Source organism: Crinia signifera, chromosome 3 (assembly GCF_055691185.1).
Source record: "Crinia signifera chromosome 3, ASM5569118v1, whole genome shotgun sequence".
Lineage (NCBI taxonomy): Eukaryota > Metazoa > Chordata > Amphibia > Anura > Myobatrachidae > Crinia > Crinia signifera.
In genome coordinates, this window is record NC_139219.1 from 94,899,704 (window position 1) to 94,919,032 (window position 19,329).

The 19,329-nt window shown below is 43.9% G+C and overlaps 1 protein-coding gene and 1 long non-coding RNA gene across 2 annotated transcripts in view; one reads left to right on the forward strand and one right to left on the reverse strand.

The window, feature by feature from the left end:
- IGF2R (insulin like growth factor 2 receptor) overlaps window positions 1-19,329 on the reverse strand; it is a 143,358-nt gene that overhangs the window by 76,376 nt on the left and 47,653 nt on the right. The window contains exons 6-8 of the mRNA XM_083176221.1: window positions 15,304-15,424; window positions 3,766-3,865; window positions 1,393-1,555 (exon numbers count right to left, since the gene is read on the reverse strand). Coding sequence (XP_083032347.1) covers window positions 1,393-1,555; window positions 3,766-3,865; window positions 15,304-15,424 — 384 coding nt within the window. The remainder of the gene's footprint in view (window positions 1-1,392; window positions 1,556-3,765; window positions 3,866-15,303; window positions 15,425-19,329) is intronic.
- LOC146063648 (uncharacterized) overlaps window positions 1-19,329 on the forward strand; it is an 80,572-nt gene that overhangs the window by 35,182 nt on the left and 26,061 nt on the right. The window lies entirely within an intron of this gene.

A 19,329-nucleotide genomic window follows, 5' to 3' on the forward strand; every position in this document is an offset into this window, starting at 1 on the left:
CTCCAAAATACCACAATGGTTTGAAATCTGAATAGTCCTACAGGTTATAGTGTAGCCATGCGAGGGGACGCGGTGCACTTTAACCTGTGTCTATGTTGACGGTGTCAACATTCGAGTAAAAAAACTGTGGAAAAACCCCATGTTGACCTTTTGATTGTAGACCTAATCCATGTCGACCTAATGACCCTGTCGACCTAACCCATGTCGACCGTCCTGCATGTCAACCTAGACACATGTCGACCTAAATGCATGTCTAACAACTTGCTGGTGACCAACTGATCCACAACCGTGCATACATACAGCAACATGCAGTGGGGAATGGAATAAGGGTTATGGGATGGGTGGGCAGCTGGTGAGAGCTGCGGGTTGAGGGTGGGTAAAGTCACAATGGTGGGGGTATAAATCTGCAAATGCAGAACAAAAGTGTTAATTTTTGTATGTCTGCCAACGTCCACAGGTGGCCAGTGGGGGTCAGGTGGTGCACCTCTTACCTGTGTTTCCTGCCCCTCAGCATCTTCTTGTCCAGCCGCAGCTCGGTCATGCAGCACGGCACGAACCAGCCCAACTCCACAGGGATTGCCGAGACGCCGCTTCCGGGTGATGATGTCACCAGACTTGAGCGCCTGGCATCCTGCTCTCGCTTGTGGACTCTACTCCCAACCAGGAGGAGACTTGCGGATAGATGGTCATTGATTGGATAGAGGTGTAGGTCTGCCTTCAATACGTATCGACCTCCATTTGTTCTGCATTTGCAGATTTATACCCCCACCATCGTGACTTTACCCACCCTCAACCCGCAGCTCTCACCAGCTGCCCACCCATCCCAAATTCCCTATTCCATTCCCCACTGCATGTTGCTGTATGTATGCACTGGTACTGGCACTGTGAACAGAATTTACTTTTGCATAATAAAATAAATCAGATTTGTAGCATATACAACTGTCTCATTTCTGTCAGTATAATCACACACATGCATACTATCACTCTATAGACTACCTTTAGCACAGGTCCCCACCATCTCTTGTTATGAAAAGTAAGCATATAAGACTAAAACATATAAGCACTATGGGGATTATTCAATCTCATTTCCAGCAGTTGGAAATACCATCCAATTCGTCTGTCTGTATTACATTTTTCGACTGACTGAAACGTTCAGACAGTTGGAACAGCCACAGATTGTCAAAAATGCCCATCTATTTTTAAGAAGTTCAGTCTGCATGGCTTCAATGTGCCCAAAAATGGTTGCATTGTATAGTTGTGTGCCAATATTAGTGACTTTCAAAAATATCGGCGCACACTGAATACCCCCCAAAGACATTGAGACCCCCCATAATAGACTGATCCTTAATATACAAGATCTAGAAAGGAAAAACAAAAAATAACAATTGTCACCTGGAGTTTCCTTGAGAGGGGTCAAGTCAATAGAAACACCCCTCTCCTTGCTGTTCAGTATACAGGTGTCACTTTCCAAGTAATCTGTGTGACAAGCACTCTCTGTGAACCACTCAACCTCATAGCGGCAATTGCTGTTTGCAGTAAGTTTTGGGGTGGTCACCTAAAACATTAAACACAAATTATAGTTTTATTTCTAGGAACCAAATCAGACACTTGCATTATTTTCCTGCAACATCAAATCTAGATAAAGTGCAACCCTACATCCTTCAGGTAAACGGTTGTGATGAGGTTGTAAGGAAAATATCTTTCAGCAATATTTTTCATGCAGATAAGGCTGGTGTAAAGGCTCATACACACTGCATTTTTGCCCAGCATTGTCCTGTGTATGCCATCACCAAAGACAATGTTGCTGATGTGTGGGCCATAGTGAAGTTGGACGCCAGGATGATCATGGCCCAGTTAGAGGAGATGGGCATCTCATCTGGATCCATCCACTAGATCAGGCATTCCCAACCACGGTCCTCAAGGCACACCAACAGTGTGGTTTTAGTGATATCCAGGCTTCAGCACAGATGGTTTAATCAGAATCCCTCAGATACTAATTAAGTCACCTGTGCTCAAGCCTGGATATCAAGCCAGATAAAACTGCCCCTTAGCGACAGCGAAACGCATTGGTGACCAAGATGGACCCATTGTGGACATCATACTTCACCTGCTTAATTCTCTGGGACCCGATAATTCCATTATCATTGTTTGGAGTACTTTACGTTTTGGCACGGTGCACTTTACAAAAGGAGCCCCCCATACAAGACCTGGATTGGGGCAATTACTACGGCTCATTTGGATTCCTATTGGAGCACCTTTTTCCTGATTTTATCAAAGCACTTTAGAGAGGATCCCTACAAGCAAATTAGTCCAAATTGGACCGGGACACCTCCAGCAACACACTGGGATTATAACTGGACTCCAGTGCCATAATCCACTCCTCATTTCTTGTGGTCTACCTACCAGAGCAGGTTATATCATTGGTCCACTTGTTGTTCTTATCAGTATTTTCACTTACCTTTATTGTATGTTATGTGTTATTAATTAAATGTCTATTTTTATTACTAAGATTGGTTAACTCATTAAAATTCATGAGCGCAGCAACAACTTATTTTTTCTCCATACAACCACTCAGGGACCTGACTAGTCCCTAGTTGCAGCTGCTCTTTCTGAGCAAACCACCTTGACCAGCGCTCTATACAGTTTTCTGTAATTTCTCCTCCTGGATATCTACAAAACCTGCACTGTTGGTGTGCCTTGAGGACCATGGTTGGGAATGCCTGCACTAGATACTCTAAGGCAGGTATTCAATGCCGGTGCGAGCGGCCGGCGAGGGGGTTAAACTGCGAGGATCACAGAAAACCAGTGATCCTCGCAGTTTAACCCCCGCGCCGGCCGCTCGCACTATGCAACGTTCCAGGGGAATCCTCACCGTCACAGAACTGCGAGGATTCCCCTAAACTGCGAGAGCCGCGGCTAGTGCAGCAAACTCGCTGTAATTAGCCTCGATTCTCGCAGCTTTTGGGAGGCACATACGCCAATTCTCCCTCGCTCAAAAAACGGAGCGAGGGGGAATTTGCGTATGAGGGGTGTCAGTTGAATACCGACAGGGTGAGCGGTGACTGCGAGCAAAAAGTCCTGCTCGCAGTCACCGCTCGCCCACGGCATTGAATATATGCCTAAGAATAGCTTGGCCTGAGCAAGGTTTCTGCGGGCTGGGTGCTTTCTTCAGCAGACTCAAGAGCAGGAGGAGACTCAAGTGACTTAATGCTGCAAAATTCTGGCCACGTTTGATGGCGGTCACGCAAACGCTAACAGTCGGCCCAGTGGACCTGGTTGGAGCTGCAACACCACAAAAGTTTTGACTTGAGCACATCGTGGCCAAGCAGATGATGGAAGATTTTGCGGCCAAGACTGGTCATAAAGGTATCATACCACTAGTGCAGCAGCACACAGTAACTGTGTACCGATACAACCACCAAGTGTTGGAAGCCATTTTCATGTGCTGTTCAAGTACTCTCACTTGTGTACAAGAGTGAGCCTGCCCACAAGTATAGGAAAGTGATGGATTGTCTGGCCCCTGGATACAGACATCCACCTGTGTTCCCACAAATAAAGCTTGAAAGTGAGTATTTTTCCCACCATGGAAATTACATTACATACAGTTTGTTATGATCCTAAAGTGCAGAATTATAGACAAAATTCCACATCTTTATTAAGCATGGCATCATATTACATCACAAAATTAACTTATGTTCTGTAGATTAATCTAAATCTAAATGACGCTTTAGAAAACAAAGATCTTTCCTCTTAAGATCAACTTACCTCAGTGGCTGCTGATGGACAGATAAATGTTATGGTGACAGCTGGAGAGTGACCATTACAAAAGTCAGGTGTACTTTCAGTTTCGTAATGAAGAACAAGCCTGGTGAGAAAAGAAGAAGAAAAAATTGTATTCAATACTGTACATATTAGGGCTATGGGGCAATATTCTACCTTACAGTTTTTGTCCATGTAGGTTTTAATAATGATTTTAAAAATTTACACACAAATTACATATTCCAATTGTAATGTTCCGTACATGCTAGGCGATAATGATATCGGAGGTAAGCCTACACACACGGTCACTGACAACACTGCAGACTATATAGTTATGTTGAGCTGCATGCACAGACGACAGGAGGGGGGGTAGGGGGAGTTAATGATTCGCAGGAGAAAGCAACGTTAACAATATGGTGGAAAATTGTAACCTCCACAATGGCCCTACACAGTAATTCTCACAAAAAAAACATAAATTTGCAACGGGATGTCAAAATCCTACCACTGGCCCGGTCTCTGAGTGGAGGGGAGGGTCATTAGGTGGCATAGAGAAATTAGTTCGCCCCACCTCTGCATGACTACTTTAAGCCCTGTACAAGATCGCTCAGATGGGACCTGCGGTACTTGTGTATTATCACGGCGCCCACATTTTCAATCGTAGGGCATTGTACAACCAAAAAAATCGCATTGCATGAGATGTGATCTCATTTTTAATTGTAGAGGCACCCAGATGCCTGATTCCTATGTTAAATGCCCCCCAGACCCGATTTTTGATTGTACACCCACCCTGATGGGTTAAATGCCCCCCCATTGTTAACGCCACCCCACTATCAACACCGACCCGAAGCGTGGCGAGCGCAGTGAGCCCGCGCGGGGCTGCGGTACGCGTCCTCCGACCTTTTCATACCCCCACTATCCATGTCGGCGTGGAGTTGATTATACATAGTGTGGCGAGCGCAGCGAGCCCGGAGCGTGGCGAGCCCCGAGAGGGGACGCGGATGACTTCACATATATTCTGCTGCACTCACCACGCTTCGGTTTTGGTGGCTCGCTACACTATATAATGTCAATGCCACGCTGATTTTGTAAAGTGTGTCGAGCACAGCGAGCCACCGAGCCCCGCGAGGGGACGCAGAATACACATTAAGTAATCCGCATCCACTCGCCACACTTTATAAAATCAACTCCACGCCGACATGGATAGTGGGGTATGAAAAGGTCGGATGGACGCGTAACGCAACTACTCGCCGCGCTTCAGGCTGGCGTGGATAGCGGGGTTTGAAATTGAGGCATTTGCCAGTATGCAACATGAGCACTGGCAAATGCTTTCCACCCTGCCGCAATAATTACTGAGACGCTCCTGCATCTCAGACAGATGGAGCGCCTTTCCGCCGGCGCCCGCAAGATCCCCTCTCCGCCAGCATCCGCCAGCGCAGGGTATCTGGCGGTTGCTTGCGCTGTGAGGCGCTCACCTGGCTTGCCAGGGACAGAGCTGCAGCTCTCGGGGACGGAGTCACAACACTAGACAGCCATTGGGCTATGCTGACAACGTAGCTTAGCCTACGCTGAAAACGTAGCGTAGCCTGCCGCCGTGAAACTACACAAGTACCCATTTTTTATTTGAATTTATATGACAAATGTGAGCAACGCTGGCATTTTTAGCAGATATTTTGCATATCTCTCACAGAGATGTTGGCACTTAATTACCAATTAAACCTTGTGATACCACAGACAATCATGGTATCACTGCTAACCACATGCACACAGTATTACAATATAATTCCTTTGGCTCTAGGCTGACGAGGCTATGTGCACATGATCAAAGTGCAATTTACATTTTAAGAATAATTTCTGCATTAAAGCAAAGGAAAACTGAGAAAAACATTTAAATCAGAAAACACTACTACAGAAGCATGGCTTTAGAAGCTCCAAAGGGGAATTCACTTACTCTCCACAATTGTATATGGTCAATTTGTCGATGGACGGAATACAGAGTGACAGAATCCCCATAACCAAATGCCGATGGATTATACATACATATACACACACACACACACCACAGACACTCAAAATGTCGACAACATCAAAATACTAACAAGTAAAACACAGACAATGCCGACAGACAAAATAATGACACAAAATACTGAATACAGTTTTCCATTACTTTTTTTTCTCAAAGACCGACTTTTTCATATTTTACCATCCCGGTGGGCATAGAGGGAGACTATAATAGTGTACCGAGTGCAGCGAACCATGCAAGCGGACATGCTACACTAATACGGCATCCATGTCGACATTATAACCTACACTTTTAAACCCTGCCGGTAGAAGTGTCGGTCAAATAATTGTCTGATAATTCAGTTGTAGGAAAATATTGATCCCTCCCCAACAAACACCTGCTTTCTGTATTAGTTGGCCTACCTACACTGAACTCCGTTTGGACACTAAGGGGGTATGCAATCTGGGATCACCGCTGTCGATCCCCACCAACAGCCGTGATCCTGGCCCGTTTGTGGTCAGATCGACCGCATAACGCCTGCCGATGGGCACAAAAGGGGGCGTGGCCCCGAAACCAGACATGGATTGTCGATCTGCGCCCTGGCTCATGACAATCCACGGCCGTTATCGGCAGAACGGGCCCGACAGCTTCTGGCGATCTCGCATCAATGCGGTCATTAAGGACTGCATTAAATAGGAAGCCTATTTCCAACGTGGGAAATAGCGGCGGAACATTGCATACCCCACTTAGAACTTACTGATTTACTTGCAGCTAGTTACATAGACTTTGAAAGCAGATAATCATTTTGCCCATCTCGTCTGCCTGTACATGCTTCCTGTTTTCCACAAATGTATGGATTATATCTGTATTAACCCCTTGAGTCGTGGGTTTTCCTGGGGCAGGACAAACCTACCAGGGCACGTTTGTCCTGCCCCAGAAATACTCACCACAGAAGGAGCACTGGCAGCCAGGAGGATCGGTGGAGTGGACCAGCGGGAGAGCCCGCTAATGCAGCCAATTTCCAGGCATACCACTGAAGAAGTTACTGTCCTTTTGTATTTATTTCCTTGAAAGTTTTGAATGAATTATCATTGCTTTACTTTGCCACCCTTCACATACTCTAATTTGTATCACAGTCTATTTTAATATTCAAGTTCTGCCCCCAGAAAATCTCCACATTTATTCCATTTAATAATAAACTATTGTTACGCATACACATTAACTAACAGTGCAGTTTAAACAGCATGTCAACAAATCTACTGCACAGTTTCTCTCATATAGCCTCCACTCCTACTTTGTTTCCCTCCCCTAATGTATTTATCAATTCCACAATATGATGGTGTTTTTTACAATTCCACCCATTACTCACAGTCTTACTTTATTCTGCCACCTATTCCCACCTCTGACCGCCTCCTGCTGGTCTCCTCCACATCTTCGCTTCCCTCTCCTATTACTCCAAGTTCATTCACTTCTCTGCTTGCTTCCTCTCATTCCCACCTTCACAATTTTGTTTGTCTTGCTCCTTACCTCTGGAATTCTCTATCAAACTCCCCACCTCTTTACAAAGCTTTAAATGGGTCCACAGCTTTGCCAAACCCAGCCATCTCTTATCCTAAGCCTCTGTTCCATGCTGAATGTCTAAGATATATCTGTCATCCCTGTCTGTCCAACCCTCCCCTTGAGGGGTTGGGATCTAATAGTCCACCATAAGATGGTCGACAGTCATTAGGTCAACACCGTTGGCTCAACATGCAGGAAGGTTGACAGGGGACTAGGTTGACAGGGGACTAGGTCGACACAAGTGTTAGGTCGACATGGGTTAGGTTGACTGTGTCCATGTCAACACAGTCGAAATTCAAACACTTTTAAGTGTACCGCATCCCCTTGCATCACTATGAGTCGGCCACTATTTTATTCTCCCATCACGCCCTAGTGGATGGTAGGGCATGAAATACCGCCTGTCTGCACATGTCCGCTCAAAGAAACAGTCAAACAACCCATGTTGACCTTTTAACCGTAGACCTAAACCATGTTGACCTAGACTCCTGTCGACCTTCCTGCATGTCGACCTAATGACTGTTGACCATCTTATGGTCGACCATTCAACCGTATCCCCCATTGAGAATGAAAGTTACCTTAAGCAGGGCACTTGTTCCTGGTGTTCTTTTACTTTCCCTACTTATACTACTCTTTACTCACTTCAACAACCTAGCCATTGGTTTCTGTCATCCTGCTGCTCATTTTAACGAACCATGACCACTGATGTAGCAATGTTTGTAACCCAAATACTTGTCATGTGTTCTCTTGTGTGTCTTTATGTACTTGTGTACTTAGTTATGAGCTGTAGAACCATTTTTAAAAAAATAGTAATAATAAAATCATCATAATCAGTTCATCTTCTAATGACCATCTACCACAGGATATTGCACCATGTTGGTCTTTCAGTCTTAAAAATCTTTTTGTCAGACTGGTTCCACAAACAATACAATGGACCGGATTCTGAGTTGGGAGTAAAGGTAACAATGCTGGGTACTTGTGTATTATCACGGCGCCCATCGGATACCAGTAAATAAGGTATGGTATGCGATGCGATATTCGCGTTAAATGACCCGGAATGTACAATTAAATATCGCATAGCATCGCATGCCAGCAAATGGCATGCGATGCGATTTTTAATTGTACAAGCACCCTGATGGGTGCTTGCAATGTTAAATGCACCCCCATTGTCAACGCGACCCCCACTATCCACGCCAACCAGAAGCGTGGCAAGCACAGCGAGCCCGAGGGGGGCGGCGGTACGCGTCCTCCGACCTTTTCATACCCCCACTATCCACATCGGCGTGGAGTTAACTTTATATAGTGTGGCAAGCGCAGCGAGCCACCAAACCCGAAGCGTGGCGAGCACAGCGAGCCCTGCGAGGGGACACGGATTACTTTACATGTATTCTGCGTCCGCTCGCCAAGCTTCGGGCGCGGTGGCTCGCTGCGCTCGCCACACTATCTACAATCAACTCCACGTAGACGTGGATAGTGGGGGGTACGAAAAGGTCCGAGGGCGCGTACCTCCGCCGCTTGCCACGCTTCGGGTTGGTGTTGAGAGTGGGGGTGGCGTTTACAATGGGGGTGCATTTAACATTGTAAGCACCCATCAGGGTGCTTGTACAATTAAAAATCACATCGCATGCCGCTATATTGCATGCGATGCGATGAGATGAGATGCAGTACGATGAACATTGTGGGCGCTGTGGTGATAATACACAAGTACCCAATGCTGCTCTGTAGGTGGGGCAGATGTAAAATGTGCAGAGATTTAGATATGAGAGGGGTGTGTTCAAACAGAAATCTAAAGCCGAGACAGCATTTGTGCCCCTGTGCATATCAGTATTTACCCTGCATACAAAAATGAATACACTTATTTCCAGGAGGAGCTTACAATCTAGTAGGAAGGGGAGACAGACAGATTACAAGGGGTGCAAGCAAGTGGGTGGTGGCTAGATAGCAGGATATAAACAGACAAGGGGTCGGAGAACCAGCTAGTTCACGCAGTGGAAGGGTACGCTTTGATGAATAGGTGAGTTTTCAGTGCCTGTTTGAAGCTTTGCAAGGTCGGGGAGAGTCTAATGGAGCGGGGGAGTGCGCTCCACTGAAGGGGTGCAGCACGGGCAAAGTCCTGGACTCTAGCGTGGGAACTACAAAGGTCCCCACAATAACCATGAATGTGCAGCTCACAAATCTGCAGCAATTGAGCAATGTTAATGTTACATGAACCAGTAACTATAGAAAGTTTTCCAGTCCCCTGCCAAATGTAACAAATACAAAAAAAAAAAAAACATTTTCTCAGCACAAACCTTAAGTGTATTATTCAAAACCAAGTATAATACAAAAATGATATATGTAACTACCAGTCCTTACTATTGAATTGGTGGTAAATTCATCCAACTAAGGGGGGTATTCAATGTGAGGGTCACGGCAATCGAGCTTGCTCAACCGCCGTGACCCAGTCCCATTCTCGGTCAGGCAGGCGGAATTCAATGTCCCGCCTGACGGGGAGCGAGAAGGGGGTGTGGCCGCAAGTTGCGGCCGAGAAGAGGCTATCTGCAGCCCACAGCTCGTTAGTTACCGGCCGTTCTCGGCAGCTTGAGATGTCGGGCTCTTTCTGCCGGGATACCCTGCTCAATGCTGTCAGGGAAGACAGCATTGAATAGGGCCCGGCGGGCATCTCCCCGACGGGAGATGCTTGCCGGTGATTGAATATCCCCCTGAAGCAGTGGTCCTCAAAGCACACCAACAGTCCACGTTTTATGGCTATCCAGGCTTAGGCACAAATGAATTAATGTGTACCTCAGTTAGCTTGATTTTGATATCTGTGAATAAACAGGGATAGCCATAAAATCTGTACTGTTGGTGTGCCTTGAGGACCGCTGAACTAAAGAAAACATATACAAAGTATCAAAGCGGACAGTTTTTATATATATATAAATGCCCGTTTTATAATATATACAAATCATATGCACAACGCACTTTAATTCATTTCAAATAGCCCCAGAGCGCTCATTACATATATACTCAGTCCTCTGAAACTGGTTAGTAAGGTCCGCTTATGTTGCCATAGGAACGTGTACACCACACGTCCTGGAGCGTCAGTTAGTGATAATCTTCCGGCATGTGGAACGCATCCGCGCGTCACATCCGGTATTTGAAACGCACGGACATACTGGATCCGGCGCTCCAACCAGGAAGTGTCAGAGCTACACACGTGAATGACGCGCGTAATGGAGGTGAGTACATGCACACCTGCATTTGATTATAGATCTATACTGCTATTTAAGGGGGCGCACAGGGCTGGTCTGGTTGCTTCCCTGTCGCACTGTTACTCTGCACTGCTGTTGTCTTGACAAAGGCCGGTCTACGGCCGAAACGTCGACTAGGACTACGGTCCACTTCATTTTGGTAATGTATTAAATTACAAATTTTTTTCACAAATCGTTTGGTGAGTGCCCTGATTGGACCCCAAGGGGCCCGTCATATGTTATATTGAGGGAGCACACGTTGCTGCTTTAAGGAGCACCCCTGTTGACAAGAGCTGGCTTGGAGTGCGGTTACATCGTGATTATACTTAGGAATTGGAGTCAAGTCTAATCCCATTTACCCTGCACCCGCAATTATTGGTTGGACATTTGTGTATTAAGTGACTGGCTATACTGAGAGTACGACATCGATAAGGAATCAGTTTTTACATGTTGGTGACTGCACTGTTTGTGTAGATTTTCCCTTTTTTTCGTCTTTTTGGTACACTATATGTATTTTTGTCTTTTTGTGGTTCAATGATTATACCATTTTATATCCTTGCTGTTCCCGGCCAGATGTTCTGACTCTGCTATCTAATTTGCTAAGGGTATTGATAAACTACCACGAGTGTAATTAAGCATGTCACAAGCATGTATGTTTTTGGATGATGATTTGTTAGCAGCGGCCCACAGTAACTTCATCTCATTAACAGATGATGACGCTGAAAAAATTTATTTTGATCAGGTTGAATTCTCTGCACTACCAGCAGAGACCTCTGGTGATTTATATTTCAAGTTACTAAAATTGAGGAAAAGGGAAACAGACCTATTGTTACATGGCCAATTCCTGAGTGAATATCATAGGTCAAAGAAAATTCCACGTGGTTTTAGAATTGCCAACGTACCCACACTGGGGAGAAACAATCCGTCCTTCTGTTCACGGTGGTGCGGAGTGTTAAATAAGTGTTCTGCCGACCTTATATTATTAGTCATTGAAGAGGTCGGCAGCGAACTTGGCAAGATACGCACTGACATTGACAATTTTAAAACCACGTACCTTAAGAAATTGGTTGCTGACAAAAGTGAACCTTGGCTTGATAAAATCAAAGGTCAAGTTGATGCATACCAACAGGAATTAATACAATTTAAAAGAAAAAAACTTGAAACGGTTAACACTGACTATAAACTACATACTGTTTACAGGTGGTTAGTGGGTGACAACACTAACCAGCGAGGTAGGAGACCAACACGATCCCGTAGACAACGAGATAATTACCGTGACATAACGTCGGCGGGACCGACATCATCTGACAGTGATTATACCGACACCGGTGACCAACCAAGTAACTCCCAGGCACTTTTTTTAGGGGCACACCCTCCAAGGGGGGTAAAAGGCGCAAAAGGCTCCACCAAAGGAGAGGGGGGTGGAAAGCAAAGAGGACGACGACCGAGGACGTAGAGACGGTATTCAATCTATCCTCACATACCCTAAGTGAGGCAGAACACTCTATACTTACCCTCGGTCTATCCTATATACCCACTTCAAGACACGACCCCTTCGACTGGGAGGTTGATCACTATAAATTTGGCCGAAAACTCCGGCTTAAAGATCATTTTGGTGACACCAAAACACTAGTTGAGAAGGGACATATGAAAAGTCTTAAAAGTAGCAAATTTGATCCAGCTCCCACTAACCAGAGTATAAATACATTTCTCAGGATGGTTAAACATGACAAATGTAAGACTGCTATGAACCGCCCGAGATACCAAAACCTGACACACATTCAGCGACAGGCATTATTGGGTTTGAAAAATAATGAAAATATAGTGATACGCCCCGCCGACAAGGGCGGGGCGGTTGTAGTGCAGGATTGGACGGAGTATGATGCAGAAATTCGTAATCAATTGAATGATACCATGGTGTATAAAATCTTGGACCAAAATCCGACTGTGATGATTAAGAAGGAAATTGATGTGGCTATTGACCTAGGCTTCAGGGCAGGTTGGATTGATGCCAAATTGGTAGATTGCTTGGTGGTGGAACATCCAATCATGCCCATCATATATACTCTGCCGAAGGTCCACAAGCGGCTGAACAATCCCCCTGGCCGCCCTATTATATCAGCCAGGGGGTCATTGTTACAGCCACTTGCGGTATACGTGGACCATCTACTACAGCCAATAGTGAAGTCGACATCCAGTTACATCAGGGATACAGCCGATTTTATCGCCAGAATCAAAGATCTGATACTACCAGATACAGAAATATGGCTGGCATCCCTCGATGTACAATCCCTGTATACGGTGATACCGCATACTGAGGGCATCCAGGCGGTAAAGGACCATCTCATTGCATGGGGTCACAATAACCCGCCGGTAGAATTTGTGATTACATTGATTGATTTGGTATTAAAGAGGAATCATTTCATGTATGGAAACAACTATTACATGCAAATAAACGGGACCGCTATGGGCTCAAACGTAGCGCCCGCATATGCCAATCTATACATGGCATCATACGAATCCAAATACATTACCATGAAATATGCCACACAACTTATGTGTTATGTTCGGTTCATTGATGATGTTTTTATTGTCTGGTCGGGAACACAGGATACTCTTTTAGAGATGATTAATGGACTGAATATGGAACCAGAACCAATACGATTTACCCATGTCATGGATCAGCAAAGTGTGACTTTTCTGGATGTTTGTGTATTAAGAGAAGGCAACAAACTGGGATACACACTATTCCGTAAAACAACCGATCGCAATACGCTATTACAGGCCGGCAGTCAACACCCGACCCATCTAAAAGAAAATTTGCCTATTTCGCAATTCTTGCGAGTTTTAAGAATAAACTCAAATCAAGCAACAGCAGAGGTGCAGCTATCTGAGATGAGCGACAGATTCCGTGCGAGAGGTTACTCAGACGACGTCATTTCAAGGTGCCTGAGGAAGGCGAGATTGAAACACTCTGAGCCACCCAGAGGCGACCTTAAAAAGCCAGAAAAACCGAGAATGGTACATGTAGGAACATTTGATCATTTATCAAATATGACTCAAACCCTGCACAAAAAATACTGGCCTATTATTGGTAGCGACAATACATCACAGCTATCAAAATTCGCCACACCAATGAATGCATATCGCCGATGCCCTAACTTTCGCCAGTTGCTAATGAGACCAACACTGCAACCGTCTGTGAAGGGCACCCAGTGGTTGAGATCTAATAAGATGGGCTGCTATAAATGTCCAAAAGGATGTACGACGTGCAACTCCATGATGATTGGAGATACAATTGCACATCCCCACAATGGTCAACGGATCAAGATCCGCCACAGGCTAACATGTACGAGTGCATTCGTAATCTATGTCTTAATCTGTCCCTGTGGGAAATATTATGTTGGTCTAACGTCAAGGCCATTCCGAGAACGAATGGCGAACCACAGGACAGACATCAGACAGGCCATCGCTTCGGGAGTAACGGACAAACCTGTTGCCCGACACTGTATCCAGGCTGGACATCAAATTGCGTCCATGAGGAGTATATTGGTGGACCATATAACAAAACCTATACGTGGAGGTGACCGTGTTTTGGCCCTAAAGAGATGTGAAGCAAGGTGGATTTACAAACTAGACACAATTGCACCACGTGGACTAAATGAGAATAGTCCGCTCTCATGTTTCTTGTAACAACTACTTTCCTTTGCTGATCTATGACTATGGGTGCTCGTAGGTTCCTGTCCCACATCTCCTATTCATATATATTGATAAAATCATTTATAATATGATTTAGTTTGATTTTTGTTATTTTTTGTATGTTATATATGTATTATGATATGGTATGATCTATTTTGTTTTGTTTTGGTATGTACTTTAGGTACTGTAATATATTGACAGTAACCTAAACACTTATGACACTGTCACTCCTGTTAAGTTCCCTTCACCAACACAGCCTGCGTCCTCTTAAGTAGCGATTATGATCTTAGATAAATTGAAATTTGGATATATGCCCGTTTTATAATATATACAAATCATATGCACAACGCACTTTAATTCATTTCAAATAGCCCCAGAGCGCTCATTACATATATACTCAGTCCTCTGAAACTGGTTAGTAAGGTCCGCTTATGTTGCCGTAGGAACGTGTACACCACACGTCCTGGAGCGTCAGTTAGTGATAATCTTCCGGCATGTGGAACGCATCCGCGCGTCACATCCGGTATTTGAAACGCACGGACATACTGGATCCGGCGCTCCAACCAGGAAGTGTCAGAGCTACACACGTGAATGACGCGCGTAATGGAGGTGAGTACATGCACACCTGCATTTGATTATAGATCTATACTGCTATTTAAGGGGGCGCACAGGGCTGGTCTGGTTGCTTCCCTGTCGCACTGTTACTCTGCACTGCTGTTGTCTTGACAAAGGCCGGTCTACGGCCGAAACGTCGACTAGGACTACGGTCCACTTCATTTTGGTGATGTATTAAATTACAATTTTTTTTCACAAATCGTTTGGTGAGTGCCCTGATTGGACCCCAAGGGGCCCGTCATATGTTATATTGAGGGAGCACACGTTGCTGCTTTAAGGAGCACCCCTGTTGACAAGAGCTGGCTTGGAGTGCGGTTACATCGTGATTATATATATATATATATATATATATATATATATATATATATATATATATATATATATATATATATATATATATATATATATACTAATATAAAGACAGTTTTACTGAAAACTCACCTGTCTTTAGCATGAGAAGCGAGAGCGGCTTTGGGTTTGCCAACATCATATGCCTTCCCATCCTTTATAAGGCAAGCAGCACTTCCATGGGGACATTTTGCAGTCTCTCCCTCTGAGATACCTGACAGAAGAAAAAAAAAATAAGAGTAGGTTTATACATAGAAACATAGAATTTGACGGCAGATAAGAACCATTTGGCCCATCTAGTCTGCCCCTTTTTTATCCTTCAGGTAATCTCAACCCTTTTTGATCCTTATTTCTTTGTAAGGATATTCATATGCCTATCCCAAGCATGTTTAAATTGTTCTACTGTCTTAGAGACTACCACCTCTGATGGGAGGCTATTCCACTTATCCACTACCCGTTCTGTGAAGTAATTTTTTCTAACATTTCCCCAGAATTTCCCTCCAATTTCAGTGCATGTCCTCGTGTTCTATTACTTCTTTTCCTTTGAAGAAAATTTCCCTCCTGTACTATATTAAAACCCTTGATATATTTGAAGATTTCTATCATGTCCCCCTTTCCCTTCTCTGCTCCAAACTATACATGTATACAAAAGGGGAAGGGGACAGGGGAGTGGGGATCGCACCAGTCTCTTATGTACTTTTTAGATTTGTTCTATAATTTTGTGGTTTTTATTAATCTGTATCCTTTAGGACTACTGACTGATGGAGTTTATAATCCCTTAGGGTTTTTTTGGTGACAGTCAGTGGTGCACCCCGAGTTTTGAAAAAGTCATGTACGACTTAAGTTCAAGAGAGAACCAGAAGAAAAGAAAAACTATTTGGGGGCACTCTTATGTCCTAAAGGAATATATGTACTGTGACTATTATTAATACATAGCTTTTATTGATAATTTATTAAAATTATGACCACCTTGTGTTTATTTATTGTCTCACTCATTGCGAAATATTTCAACACATTCAGCAATCCATGATTCGTTTATCCTTATAAAAATGACCATCATATATCCAGCCACTTATCACCAAAAATCGGATGTTTGTGTGGTTAAATCATCGGTTTCTCCTTTTGTCGTCTCTATGTATATGCTTGTTTTCAATTCGCACTTTGATATTGGAAGATAAGGGAAAAAAAGTGTCAGCCCTATATGGGGATAATTCACTTCTGCTTTTCACCCTTCATGTTTGTCAACAGAGGAAGGGGAATGAAAGAGTGGGTTTCCCCAGGGTTGTGACAGATAGTTTGGGTAGTTAACTGTAGTGCAGACACAGTTCCTCCTGGTGCCCCTGTTACCATACAGGCATTGCAGGGTGCTTCCCTGATGAACCACAGTCAGCCTTTCAGTTCGCTACGAAATAGTTAAAGGGATAGTGACCAGATCATTAGTATAGGCGATATATGTAGGTGGTCAGCCCTGACGGAAATACTCCACTTCTGCTTTTCTCCCTCTTATTAGGAATAGCGGAGAAAGAATGAGAGAGTGGGGTCCTCCCGGGTTGTGACCGAATTTAGATTGTATGGTTGATTGCAGTGCTGTCAATTATATTGCAGGTGACCCTGATACTATATAAGCATTGCAGGATATATTCCTGAAACTATTGGCAGCTCTCATATCAACCATGAAACAAAGTGTAGTACATAGTAGAAGAGTTGGAGGGAGAGTGGAATACAATTATATCCTCAATCTTAGTTATGCTTACTGCAACACCAAACACCAACAATTGCTCCTTAGAAATCTTCTCTGACCACTTCCTATTAACAATATATCTCTTAATAACAATGTAGCTAGTTTTCCTGGTACTGAGCCTAGATGGGTCTCTTCAGCTATCAAATCTCTCTATATTCCCTTACCGATATCTTTGTGCTCTATAATTTTTTACGATCTTGAGACATGGATAATTTTTCTTGACGGTTGATACGCCATAAAGGACCATATATCATGCGTATTTCTTACAATAATTTGTCTTTAAGCTCCACACAGGCGACAGCATATAAAATATAATTTTTGCTTTGTTAAGAGACAGGTATCAGTTCAAGGTATTTGGGTATTTACCAGTAACTGTACTGCCTATCAAGCAGTCAGAACTGTTGACACTGTGTCGACAACATTTTTTTACTTGTAATATAGGTTACACCTTCTTCTTACATAGGAGGTAGAATCGTCATGTGCCCAAATATATTAAAGGAGTCCAATGCTCCAGAGAAATATATTGAGAGGACCGCAGGTGGTGGACACTTATGGTGTCCAAAGTAGGACTCCCCAGCATGTGTGTGTTATATTATAAGCACAGACCATCCACTTGCTGCCTGTGGAGCAGTCAAATAGGTAGACACTGTGTCGACTTGCTCCCCAAATTATTTATACAGTGTTTCTATACATGGGAGGTAAGAATCGTTGAATCACCAAACACATTATGGGAGTCACATGCTCCTAAAGGGTATATGAAAAAGATCTCAGGTGCGACTCATTAATAGACACCACTGCATTCAACTCGTTATTATCCCACAGTTTAGTATTGCAGTGTCCAATACAAAGGTTCCCCAACCTGCGTGTGTTATAGTATAAGCAAGGGGCACAGGTGTAATCCACCTAGTTGTTACCCACACTGCTCAATCTTACAGTGTCCAAAACAAGTTTTGTCTGTCACATATGCCTCCAAACACTGTGTTATAATATCAGCAATTCAACATTAGCCCCCCTGCTGCGCATAATACAAACTCCCACTGAGCATAGACCCCGCAGGTGTATGCCGATATCACTCAACTACAATACGTGACACTGTTGGACCACCCGGATGTCCACACCACCCTGTGGGTGCTTTTGCTGGACACTCCGGCGTCCACCCTTGTTACCTTTACCACTCTGATACACGCCTACAGTATAGGCGATATATGTAGGTGGTCAGCCCTGACGGAAATACTCCACTTCTGCTTTTCTCCCTCTTATTAGGAATAGCGGAGAAAGAATGAGAGAGTGGGGTCCTCCCGGGTTGTGACCGAATTTAGATTGTATGGTTGATTGCAGTGCTGTCAATTATATTGCAGGTGACCCTGATACTATATAAGCATTGCAGGATATATTCCTGAAACTATTGGCAGCTCTCATATCAACCATGAAACAAAGTGTAGTACATAGTAGAAGAGTTGGAGGGAGAGTGGAATACAATTATATCCTCAATCTTAGTTATGCTTACTGCAACACCAAACACCAACAATTGCTCCTTAGAAATCTTCTCTGACCACTTCCTATTAACAATATATCTCTTAATAACAATGTAGCTAGTTTTCCTGGTACTGAGCCTAGATGGGTCTCTTCAGCTATCAAATCTCTCTATATTCCCTTACCGATATCTTTGTGCTCTATAATTTTTTACGATCTTGAGACATGGATAATTTTTCTTGACGGTTGATACGCCATAAAGGACCATATATCATGCGTATTTCTTACAATAATTTGTCTTTAAGCTCCACACAGGCGACAGCATATAAAATATAATTTTTGCTTTGTTAAGAGACAGGTATCAGTTCAAGGTATTTGGGTATTTACCAGTAACTGTACTGCCTATCAAGCAGTCAGAACTGTTGACACTGTGTCGACAACATTTTTTTACTTGTAATATAGGTTACACCTTCTTCTTACATAGGAGGTAGAATCGTCATGTGCCCAAATATATTAAAGGAGTCCAATGCTCCAGAGAAATATATTGAGAGGACCGCAGGTGGTGGACACTTATGGTGTCCAAAGTAGGACTCCCCAGCATGTGTGTGTTATATTATAAGCACAGACCATCCACTTGCTGCCTGTGGAGCAGTCAAATAGGTAGACACTGTGTCGACTTGCTCCCCAAATTATTTATACAGTGTTTCTATACATGGGAGGTAAGAATCGTTGAATCACCAAACACATTATGGGAGTCACATGCTCCTAAAGGGTATATGAAAAAGATCTCAGGTGCGACTCATTAATAGACACCACTGCATTCAACTCGTTATTATCCCACAGTTTAGTATTGCAGTGTCCAATACAAAGGTTCCCCAACCTGCGTGTGTTATAGTATAAGCAAG